This window comes from Canis lupus, chromosome 34 (assembly GCF_003254725.2).
Source record: "Canis lupus dingo isolate Sandy chromosome 34, ASM325472v2, whole genome shotgun sequence".
In the NCBI taxonomy this organism is placed as follows: domain Eukaryota; kingdom Metazoa; phylum Chordata; class Mammalia; order Carnivora; family Canidae; genus Canis; species Canis lupus.
In genome coordinates, this window is record NC_064276.1 from 3267355 (window position 1) to 3280130 (window position 12776).

The following is a 12776-nucleotide window of genomic DNA, read 5'->3' on the forward strand; positions in this document are numbered from 1 at the left end:
CTTCCCGGTTGTGACAAACAAAAATGTCCCCAAACATTGCCCAGTGTCGCCCAAGGGAGCAGAATTGGTCCTGGTTGTAAACCACGGCCATGTGCCCGGATCTCATCACAGCCCTTGGACTCTGAATGTCCATCTCTGGTCTCAGATTTGTGTTCCTTTAAAAGTTTATCGGGTGATTTGATGTGTGTCCTATACTGAGAACCCACCATAGTAGATTAGAGAGACAGCTCTGAGGAATCCGATGAAATGTTATTTAGTTGTAAAATCAGATGAAGAACAAGTAAGACTGCTTTTTTCCTCTTAGCTATCAGCTGGCATGGAGAATGACGTAACAGTTCTCCACCTTGACTACACAGTGGAACAGCTAAGAAACTGAGACAATTGCTCATACCCAAGCCCTTCTCCCCATAGTTGTAGATGTGTGATACCTTCTGGAACTCCAGCCCTCTTGAGTATTAGTTTGCTGCGGCTATAAACGTGGTTTATCATCTCATCACCACCACTGAGTTACACAGGCATCATTAGTTTACTCTGCAAGTGTTACCAATTTCGAAGGCACTATGATGTGCTAAAGATTTAATCAACCCCTCATGTAAACACCCTTAATGGCCATTTTAGAACTTTTAATATCATTGATAGGAAAATAAGTCCCTACAACAATGATCAGTCAAGATGTCTTGAGTATTTATAGATGTCTGTTAATACAACGGATGATCGATTTTTAAAAGAGCTGCTGGAGGTAATTCACGGAGCCTGTGGTGCGAGGATCTCAGCATTCAGAACAGTAAGGACTACAACATCCGGGCACTAAGCCTCCTACTATAATGGATACAAAAAGAGCTTTATACTGTCTGGGCCTTACAGTTGAAAAGAAAATAAGAGTCCACAGCCTCTTGCCTTGGCCAAGTGCCCATGTCAACACTGGTAGGAAGGTAGCCATTAGCAGGATAGCCCCAAAACAAAGTGCTGTGAGGCCCCACACTTTCTTCCTGATGTGGCCGGTGGCTAGATTCCTGAAACCCCTAGGTGGTCCCCCCTGGGGGGGGGGGATGTCCACATTTTATTCAGAAGAGGAACCTGGAATCAATGGAAGTGTTGAGGGCAGCAATCAGAAGACGTGGCTATTTCTGATGAAGCAGCAAGGGCACCACGCTTGGGTAGATGTGCCACCTCAACCTCCTGCTCACTAAGGACTATACCTGAATACCCCAACTTCAGGACTGGGAGGACGGTCAGAGCTTCTGAAAGGATCAGATGCCAAGGGTTACTTAGCAGTGCTTGGCCGGCCAGAATGTGCCATGAGCTTTAATGTATTATTGTCCCACAGTGTCCCACGTGGCCCTCTGCGTGGTCACCTCTGAGCTCTCCCAAGGACAAGATAGAGGGGGAATGGGTCCACATTCTCTTTAAGACCAGCAAAGTTAGTGAATAAAAGAGCCTGGAATCCATGCAAGCTCTCAGCTCAGCTCCTGTAATTGGGACAGTTTGTTGAATGGGTAACATATGGTAGAGCAGCCTACAGACAACTTCCAAATTAGCCCTTTCTAATAGAAAATAAAGAGTCAAAATGACCCTGGTGGCCAAGAGGAACTGCTAAAAGCGCCGTTGACAGCAATGGATGTCAAAAGCAGAGCCACCAGCTGCCACATGCCTCCTGGTGGCGTCCCAAAGAAGAGCAGTAGCTGCCTTTTTTTTTTTTCCTACCCTCTTTTCCACTTCCTTCAAGGGAAGGGCCTGAATGGGTGACCCTCCCACACCACGCTGAGCTAGAGAGATGAGGTCAGTCCCTGGACCCTGGGCCACCCCTCCTTCCCTCTGCACCCCCTCCTCCGCCAACCCTGCTCTATCCCCCCACCCCTACCTTCTCCCAGAACATCCCCCAGCCACAGGTAGATTATAAAGCATTTCTGGAAACTGCTGTGGATGTGTTCCCCAGCAGTCATTTGTTAAACAGAGGCACGGAGATGCCCCCAGGGAAGATGAACAGCAGGATGAGAAAGAAGTTGATTCTCCCAGGCCTTTGATGTAAGAAAAATCAGTTTGAGCTGATTTAAAAATCGTTCTGACTTATGCCATAACATTTCCCTTTCAGGGAGAGACTTTCTCTCTTTCATGCATCGTCCTGTGTTTACCTGCTTTCATGCCTGTTCCTTTTTTGATGCAGAGAGGATGCTTGAAATAGAAAATCAAGTTGACTCAAAGCCTGTGGGATTAGCAGCCATGAAACCTTGAAAAGCTGACAAGAAAGGTCTGGAATGGCAAAGGCTCCAGAGATAGACCCAGAAAACCATTTTTCCTGGTTGATTGTCATGCCCCCAGTTAAGGACACGTGCGTAGGTTTTCCCAGATTCCCACTTGGGAGGGGAATGGTGGGGCCCTGCCCCTCGCAGGTCTGGCCCAGGACCAGAGAGAAGTGGCCCGGTCTGCTGGGCATCCCCACCAGCTTCAGGTCTCATCCCCTTCGTCTGTGAAATGGAACCATGTTCCCTGGCTCAAATGCTGGTGCACACAGCAGGTGCCTGGGCAGCCAGGGCCAAAGTGGCAGGCTTTTAAAAATAAAACTTAGCACAGGTTTTCCCCATCATCGTTTTGGGTGTTTTTTTTTTAATTGAGTGTTATTTTTCCTCTTCCCACTGTTCATCAAATGCAAAGCAAAGGTCAAAAGGTTGATCTGAAATTCATGTATGAAACCTGGTCTCAATGTGATGATATTCCAGAGGAAGAGTCATGGGAGGAAGTGGAAGCACACAGAGATTAAGCACTTTGCCCAAGGTCATATATAGCTCACGAAATGGCAAAGCAGGACCGAAACCTAGACTGGCTGGCTCGGGGTCTGATGCTCTGGACTGGCAGGCCGTGCCATCTGCACCACTGCTCACTGTGAAGGCTCACACGGTGCTCACTGTGGACCAGACACTGCTCAGTACACACGCGCGGGGTTGGTTTCCCATTGCTGCCATAACAAATTGCCACAAACACGGTAACTTAAAACCACACAGATTTATCCTGTTACTGTTTTACAGGTCAGGAGTCCCAAACGGGTCTTGTTGGGCTAAAATCAGTGTGTCTCCAGGGCTGCATTCCTCCTGGAAGCTCAGGAGAGAATTGGTTGGAGGTGCCCACAAAACTTTAGCTTGTGGCACCTTCTTCCGTCTTCTAAGCCAGCAGTGAGAGGTCACACCACTTCTCGTGCCACCCTCTCTCACTTCTAGGACCCTCAGGGGTACGTGGGCCCACTAGGGTAACCCAGTGGGTTACCTGACTAAAGGTCTGCAGCCTCCATTCCCCCTGGCCACATAACCTAACTGAGCCGAGTCACAGCTTACAGAGATTAATACATGAGTGCTGTCATGACCATCTTCCAGAGGAAGCAGTTGAGTTGCGGAGATGTTGGGGGTACTGTCTGAGTCACACAACCAACAGACACACACCAAGGACTCTCCAGGTATCCAGCTGCACACAGTGTGTCCTGAAGCACTGTTTCACCCCCACGCTACGAAAACAGAAGCACCAGCCATCAAATCAAGTCAACAGAATGGAAACTATGTCCCCAAGTGATCCCGGCACTCGGGCTGCCTGGGACACCCCCCCCCCCAACTTTATATGTATCTCTCACCTCATTTTACTCCCAGTAAGTGGCCCGATGGGTGGGAAATACCAGTGTTTCCTTCCCAGAGCTGATGGAAATGTGAGTAGCCACACTCTTGGTGACTGTGAGCCCCAGTCCCCAGGTGGGGGTGGTGTGTGCATGAGCCACACTTGGAACCTCTTGTGGTTGTGGACTCTCTTCCCACAAGTGAACTTCTGTTGACAATGACAGTGTTTATACAAGTAACTACTGTGGATAAGGAAAGATATTAAGACCATCTCGGGTTTCTCTCAATTCTTTCCACCGCGGCTGTCAAGGGAGCCTTAAGGAACCAGCAGCCAAAGGTATCCAGAAGGAATCAGGTGTGGGAATTACTGCTTTCCTGAGTGAAGGAGTGCCGGTTGGTTTTTATTCATTCCTCTTTGTTTCCTTTCCCCTTTTTTGTTTTTTTGTTTTGTTTTGGTTTGGTTTTGTTTTTGTTTTTGTTTTTGTTTTTGTTTTATTTTGTTTTGTTTTGTTTTTTGTTTTTGGTTCTCCAGACCGTTGAAAACTGTGTGTGCATTTTAAGGAACCTGTCGTACCGGCTGGCAGCAGAAACGTCTCAGGGACAGCACATGGGCACGGATGAGCTAGACGGGCTGCTCTGCGGTGAGGCCAATGGCAAAGACGCGGAGAGTTCTGGGTGCTGGGGCAAGAAGAAAAAGAAAAAGAAATCCCAAGATCAGGTAATACAGGCAACTTGCAGCTGCACGCACTTAGCCCGTCCCTAATTACAACGTTCACATTTCTTCTGCATATATAGCTGTGGGGCTCTGCACTTGCAATGTGTGACACAATCACGAACACATCCACAGAATTTTCCTATGGGGCTTTCACAGCTCAGAGCTTCAAACGGCTCCCCCCAGGTCCTGCAGGCCAGCCCAGATAGGACTTTTGAAAAAGAGAGTCTCGTGAGTCCCAGGCAGGCTCTGAGGTCCCAGCTTGTAGAGTCTGTCCTGGCCAATGACTCTTCTGTGTGTTCATCTGCACATTGATGGAGGTCCTTGCCAGGGACAGGCGGGGTGCCTTGCAGGTGGTGCAGATGCACCATAGGTGTGGTATAGGAAGGGAAGCAGAACAGAAGTGCACGGAAACCCAACACATAGTTTACTGCATGTTTTGAAACCTTTTGGTATGTACTTTTGCCTTTATTAGAAATAGGGGGCTGGTGGCTCAGGTTCACAGTGCTCCAACAGGATGCATTAGGAGCTTAGCCTGCACGAACCATTCTGATAAATTCAGAAAGCTGTCCAGCTGGAGAGGTCTCTTCAGAATAGATGGACTTTACCTCAAGCAGCTGTACGGAGGCTGCCTGCAGTGAGGTAAAGGCCAATAGGCAGCCACTCTTGGCCTTGGTGGAATTAAGACAGCCTCCACCCCTCACCCATTGCCCCCCACATAAGGTAGTAGTGCAAGTGGTAGTTGCTGGCCTGAAACCCCTGCTACTGAGGTTGTCCCATCTCACTGTGGTCTGGGCGGTGTGGTCATGCGTCCAGTCTTCCTTGGACACTGTGGTCATATCCCAACGCTAGGGTCATACAGACCCAAGATCTGACTATCTTCAAGAGTGAACAACTAAGCAAGCAGGGCGGAACATACAATTCTCTCTTAGCAGGTTTTAATTCAAGATAAATATGAAAAAGTATCTGTTCACATCATTTTAAAAAGTATTTTCAAAAACATTCTGTTTCAAGTAAGGATTATAGAAGCTCTTTTGTTTGAAGTAAGGATTCCGGGGAATGCACTCTTAATAATTCCTGAATTTTACTTGACTGTATCGATGTTAGTATTTTTTAGATTCTGGTTCTCTTGCTGTCTGAGGCCCCTGAGGTCTACTCCAGGCGCATCTGCAACTTCTAGATATGTATGTTCCAGCATCAACATACCTATAATATAAAAGATACATGCAGCTTACCCTTTTGATGGTGACCTTCCACTTGGCGAACTTCCCAACCCTGAATTCTCTCCTGTTGTGGATCAGTGCTGTGTCCAATGTCTCCTCAAATTTCAGTAGCCTTTATGAGGATTGAGCCATACTTCTTAATTCAGCCACTTAAAAACCTCCTATCAGGTGAATGCAGTGGTTAACTAGCAGGCTATATGCCAGGCATTATGCCAAATAATGTCAGATACCTCAGATTTCCTACCCGGTACTACCCAGACCATGATGATTTCTGAACTTTTTTTAATATCAAATAAATGAAACATGGCCTAACAAAGGTATAATGGGTCCTTCTCATGGTTTCCTGCTGCTGTACTGTATACCTAGGGCTCTGTCCTTTCACTGCTTTATCCCAGAAAGTGCACGAGCATAATAAAGATTGAAAACAGCATTGGTGCTTCCCAGTCTGTCCAGTTATCATAATCTCCTGGTCTCATCCACCACTTATAGACTCAGAACCTCCGGGATGGGCCCAGGCAACTTTAGAAGGCAGATTTGGAAAATTGTATTAACATGTTAGCTTTGGTTTAAAAAAATGAATTAAAAAACACAAAACTTTGAACTGAGCTTGAATTCACTCTGATTTCAAGGTTTTCTTTCCAGTCTGTTGTTTGGATTCAGAAGTACATCCTTCTGATGACCCCTGCACCTGTCACTGGTATCCCATCAGTAAGAGTTGGCCCCAAACCCTGAACCTTTTTTCCAACTCTGCCAAGGTGTGTTTACATGGCTTGAAGTCTTTCAAGTAACAGGTGAGATTAGATATTGATTGGGTCCAGAGAAGTCAGAGAATATTCATGGACTTCACCCCAAAATACAGCCCTCCTTTCAAGCTATTAGCTAACTCCTTAGAACCTTATGATGAGCAACTTCCCACCTTAGAATGTTGTATTTTTGAACCATGGTTTATGACATCAATGAGCTATTTTCTAAGCTAAGATGCAGAGATTAATTCAATTTTGTCATCTTTTTGCCAAAAGTCTAAGTGAAAATTTATAAGGGTCATTTGTACCATCCTTTTCTTAACGATATTCTTTAAGGAAGCAAAAAGGATTTCTTTAAGAAAGTTTTGCTGAAACAACCATGTTAAAGTACAATAGAACATTGTTATTCATAAAGAAACTTCAAAGTCGTGGTTTCAGTCAATGATGTTTTGTAAAAGACCTTTGTGCTCTAATACAAACATATTTTATGAAAAATTTTTATGTAAACAGGTAGTAATTATGGTTGTTTCAAAGTCATTTCATATGTCTTGTCAAGTTCAGTATATGTGAAAACAGTCAAGAGTAAAAACCATCTTGTATGGAAAACCAATAAGAGGCACAGCTGAAAGGTCTGGAGATGGGGAGGTGAGCATCTCACATCCTCTTGCCCCCACCCCTCCCCCGTGCGTGGTCCCCAGGAGAGAACTGAATCTAGATGGTGCCACCTGCTGGGGAGGATGGGCATTTGCGCCAGCCTGGGGTCTCCGCAGGGAGAATGTGCTTCACACTGAGGAATGTGCTTTGCACTTGGGGAAAGCAGGTGGCCATTCCAAATAATCTAAAGGAATTAAAAGCCAGCTGTCTAAAATGAGAGGAGGAACCAAGGCCCTAATTCATCACGGTTAACAGATTGCAGCAAGGTGAGAAATGGAAATGTGCACAGGCCTGGCTAGGACAAAGCATCCCTGTCTTTGCTAACACCAGAACAGCAGGTTACCTTCAGAGACTGCAGACTGATTTAACTCACCTGGAAGCTTCCAGAAAGTTCTAGGTTTGCAGTTTTATTTATTTTTTTTATAAATTTTTATTTATTTATGATAGTCACACAGAGAGAGAGAGAGAGGCAGAGACACAGGCAGAGGGAGAAGCAGGCTCCATGCACCGGGAGCTCGACGTGGGATTCGATCCCAGGTCTTTAGGATCTCGCCCTGGGCCAAAGGCTGGCACCAAACCGCTGCGCCACCCAGGGATCCCGGTTTACAGTTTTAAAGATGGTCAGGTATCCATTCCCTGGAGTCTCTGTTGCTAATAAAGTCAAGTTTTCAAAGAACATATAGTAATTAGAATATGTAATACCAAGTGAAGTGAAGAAAAAGAAGAGAAAAACAGGAGTATATATAGAGAGCTGTAGATATAATATAGATAAAACCTGGCCAATTTTGCAAAATGTGTATCACATGCAAATATAAAATATATTTTTTTAATATTTTTATTTGTGTATATATGTATGTGTGTGTTTCTAGAGAAAGTACAGTAACGTCAAAGACAGAGGATAATGATTCTTTTTATACAGGCATTACATTTGTAATTTTTTCAAATACCATTTAGAAAATAATATTTTAGAAAGCATGAGCTGATTAAGTCAGCTTGCTTATAACCGGTATTCATTTTCTTCTCTTAAATTTAAGATGTCCAGAGAAAGGGATGCAAGGAGCTGTGTAAAATGAAAGGTTGTCTAATCCACAACAGATATTTCCTAAGAGAGGAGCCAGAGATTTTAGCAAGAAGCCAAAGTGATACAAATAGTAATTGGTTTAATGATTGCCTCTGGAGCTTGCTGTATCTCAGGAATTTATGTTGATTCTTACCTTTGCCACTGTTATTCTATACCTTAGGAAAATGCTGTGATATTGTAAAAGTCAGATTTAATTACAATAAAAATCTTAGAGAAACTTTATCCTTTAGATTCTTAATCGGATTAATTCAGGAAAATATGTGATACAAAGATATGCTTCATTCATGCTCTTCTTTTAAGAAATGGTTGCTATTGGGGCACCTGGGTGGCTCAGTTGGTTAAGCATCTGATTCTTGATCTCAGCTCAGTTCGTGATCTCAGGATTGTGAGATTGAGCCCTGCATCGGGCTCCACACTCAGTGTGGTGTCTGCTCATCCCTCTCTGTCCCCCCCCCACTTGCACATTTGTGTGCTCTCTCTCTCTCAAACAAATAAAAACTTTAAAAAAATAAGAGAAAGAAATAGTTGCTATCGAATCGTACTGGAACCATCAGACTATGAGTTAAATAGTTTTTAACATTTCTGGGCATCATATCCCGATCCAAAATGGCTTTGAAAATTTATTAATTTCTGTGCCACATTACAAGAAATTCCTGGTTTCTCTAGCCCTTTTCAGGTAGAACCTTACCCCCGCCCCACCAAACAGCCTGCACGTCATGTGCCAAGAGGCACATCTCACCTCTCAGGGGCTCCACCGCTATCTTCAAGGGCTCTGTGCCAGTCGCTAGGCACAGCAGGGTAGGGGCCACAGACCAAAGATTGGGGTCCAGGGAAGTGCAAGTAGATGAAATTGCTGTATTTACTTTTCCACCTTTTGTAGAAATCAGCATCTTTTGTTTTTCAATTTGGGATATGGCCAAGGTTCCTTGGGATGATATCCTGGGATTCCTGGTACTCAGAAGTGGATTTGAGAGCAAGAGTACTGCTGGCTGCTGGCCAGAGCAGACCTGAGCCTTCAAGACTCACTCAGTGTGAACTTGACAGTAGAGAGAAACTGCTGAGAGAATAAAACAAAAACAAAAACAAGCAAGATACCCTAGAATCAGAACTTCTCTTTTTCTGCTTGAATATCACTTGTGAATTTTTTAGTTCATGTGGGTATCTGTGTATTCTCGTGGGTGAGGACATACACCTATCAGAATTCAGAGATGATTCTGATTTGGTATTTTCGTGTGGAGACTGCTTGTCTCCTGATAATCTTTGTTTCACAGTTTAGTGAGTTGTGGTCAACTTGAGAGTAAGTACTGTTGCTCTTTCCACCACTTCCTGACATCATAGATGCCAAATGCATGGGACAGCACGAGGTTTCCTTGAGGATATCACCATGCTATTTCATACACAGAAGCAATAGTAACGGGATTCTTCAAAAAAAACCCGTAATGCCCTTTTATTTTTTCCATGATAATGGACATGTCTTGGCAGAACCTCCAAGGGCTTCCCCTGCACACTCTCCTGGCCCATCCTTTGTCACACCGGCCAGCCTCTGAGCTTTGGGTCCTGCTCTTCCTCCGTCTGGCCTTCTCTTCCCTTTCTTTTACTACTGGGAAAATTATCCATTAAGATCAAATAAAACATCACCTCCATCCTTTCAAGACTTCTTCCAAGGAAAAAGTTCTTCATCCTCCAATCTACTTCCACCTGGTTTTATCTGAACTTGCCCTCTAGTGCCGATCTGGCACAGTAGTGGACTTCCATCAAGAGGGAATCTGCTGCGGGGAAGGACAGAGGATCTGGTTTATGTCACTGACATCTAGCCCAACACCCAGAACCAGCGAGGCTGAGTGACACTCAGTTTGGGGTTCATGGCAGCCTCTACCCCTTGCTAGGGAGGTTTTTCCAGTAGATGTTCTAGTAGGTGACTTGTCCCGGCCTCGTCCATTTCTTTCTTGATGAGACTGCCTCCAGGAGCCACTGTGAGCCTAGAGTATTCTGTAGACCTCTTTCTGGTTTCGGTTCAAACCTTCATCCAGCTTCTCATGGCAGTGCTGCATTTTATTATGTGAGTCAGCATTCTGCATCTGCAAGGACCACCCTACCTAACAAGCACTCTGTATCACGATAATCATCTGAGAACTAGGACTCATGTCAACAAGTGCATACAGGTGTGTCTCACAGTACCTCTGGAGAAGCAGTACTTTTGATCATGCCAAACTAAAAAATGCCTTGTTCTGAAGGTGTTAACACAAGACACACATAAATGGTATTAGAGGTCACAAAATCCTGTCATCTGAAAGGTTTCCTGTGACTTTTCAGGACTTTATATCTGCTATCACTTCACCACGAGCATCACACATTGCCCACTGCAATGAATGGCTGCTTTTGGCCCAGAAATGAGACTCTGACACTAAATGGTGATCAATATCTCAAAGTGCACAAATGAATTTTCTTGCTAGTTTAAAAGACACTGGAGATTTTAATTTTAAAGAAGTTTCTCCTTATTTTGTACAAAATGGATGTTGATTATAAGCAAATATAAACATGCATGTAGATACATGTACATATAACATGTAAATTATATATGAGTAAAATAGCAATAAGCTACAAAATAAAAGAAATACACACACCTCCACCATCCCCCTCCTAGACAGAAATGATTGCAACTTATAGCAGGCATATATCCTTTCAAATCTTCTCTCTCCATATTTATGCACAGCTTTGTTTAACCCTTCAAAAATACAGTTTTTCTACATTGATGTTAGAATCAGTTAGGGCGCATGTCAGACAGCCAAACTCCTAGAGCCTCTAAGTGTCCTGAGAGTAGATAAGTGTCCTTCCCACTAATGTGAAGGTCGATGCTTCTGGCAGCCCTGATCTGTAGTCTTTAGAGGCTCTGAGATCTATCGTGTTCTCCTCTTTGGGATAATTCCTCCTTCTCATGGTCCATGATGTCTTTTCCTGTCCATCGTCCAGGAGCAGAAAAGGTGCAAAGAAGACAGGGTAGGGGAGCATGTCCTTCTTTCTGGGGCCCACTTAAAAGTCATACACATCACTGTTGCTCACCCCCCACCCTTTGGTTTATATCAGATCAAGTTAAAACCCAAAGTGCGAGGGAGGCAGGAAGCTTACTATATTTGTGAGACAACAACAAATTTCAAATTCTCTGCAAACAGTGAAGCCCCTGATTACCTGCACTCGATGACCGTGCCCACTGCCCACCTTGGCACAGCATGGACAAGGAGAACAGGTGTGGGCACAACACCCACCTGTCTCAGTCTGAGTACTGTTGTACAATAGTTTATCCTCTGACTCAGCATGACCTTTTTCATTGCCAGCACATGATTCCCAGCAAGGTTGGGGAAGGACTGCCAGGAATTCCACGGTAGGGGTGTACCATGATGTGCGATCCAGTCCCTGATGGTCAAAAAATTTGGTTGCTTCCAAATTTTAACTAATGTAAACTGTAATACACTTATGTAGTTGAATCTCACCTATACCCTTAATTGCCTTTCAAAGATAAATCCTTAAAAGTGAAATATCGAGACCAAATGAATCTGGATACATAAGCCAAAATTTGTCTTAATCACGCTGGATGGCAGTGATAGCTGAAGTACACTTGGATTTGATTTATCATCACTGATGTATCTGCCCTTCTTGACATTCTTGATGCTTTTAAGTTCTCATTTCTTAATATCACAGGTTGCGTTTCTTCCAGTTTTTATTTTATTAGTAAGCATACTTTTCTTTTGCTGCTTAATACCATTTCTTTACCAGCCATCTGGTTATTTGAGCTGCTGCTCATTCCTCATGGCTGGCTCCGGCTCGGTCTCACTGTGCCTTCACCTCACCATATGCTGGGAGCTTGGTGACTCAACATATGATATTTCATGTCCTCAAAGCAACAAGTCACACAAACCTGCAAAATCACAGCTGTCCATTTTCATGCAGTGACTCTCCTTTATCACTGCCCATGATTGAATGAGATTCTCCTCCTACTTTGGCACCTCAGAGAAAATATATCCCATCACCTAAAAACGCTATTCTTCTGTAAAGTCTTTCAGCAACTTTACAGACTTAAAACTCTGATTTAGGCTTCCCATTTACTTTCCATATTGACATTTAACCATTCAGTGCTCCATACCATTAATAAATACTCTCTGTTTTGATCCCTGGGTGGCTCTGTCAGTTAGGTGTCCAGCTCTTGATTTCAGCTCAGGTCATGGTCTGAGGGTCACGGGATTGAGCCCCACATTGTGCTCTGCATTCAGTGAGGAGTCTGCTTGGGATTCTCTCTCTTTCCCTCTCCATCTACCCCTCTTCCTCCTCTCTCTCTAAAAAAAAATAATAAATCTCAAAAAAATGCTCTGAGTTTTATACTACTAGATCAGGGTTTCTCAGCCTTGCCACTCTTGACATTTCAAGCCAGATAATTCTCCCTTGTGGGGGCTGTCCTGTGCGTTGTAGGATTTTATCAGCATTCCTGGCCATTACCCAGTAGGTGCCAATAGTTCTCCCTCCCCCAGTTGTGACAATCAGCAATGTCTCCAACATTGACAGTTGTCCCCTTGGATGATAAAATCCCTTTAGTCAAGAATCACTGTATTAGACTGGCTTTGAGACATGTATCACCAAAGATAGAAAAAAAAATAAGACTGCATTCAGGATAATCTGAGGGGGGATGGCATGTTAAGGACAAAGCCCCTTTAAAAGGAAGGTAATGGAAAAAATAAATAAAAGGTGGACAATGGAGAGATTCTTGGACCAGGTTCC

General features: G+C 44.2%; 1 protein-coding gene across 5 annotated transcripts in view; it reads left to right on the forward strand.

Annotated features, from left to right (window-relative positions):
- The window catches only part of CTNND2 (catenin delta 2), a 924458-nt gene that overhangs the window by 791288 nt on the left and 120394 nt on the right, over positions 1-12776 (forward strand). For all 5 annotated transcript variants that reach the window (XM_025451313.3, XM_025451315.3, XM_025451314.3 and 2 more), the window contains one exon: positions 4129-4314. In XM_025451313.3, coding sequence (XP_025307098.1) covers positions 4129-4314 — 186 coding nt within the window. The remainder of the gene's footprint in view (positions 1-4128; positions 4315-12776) is intronic.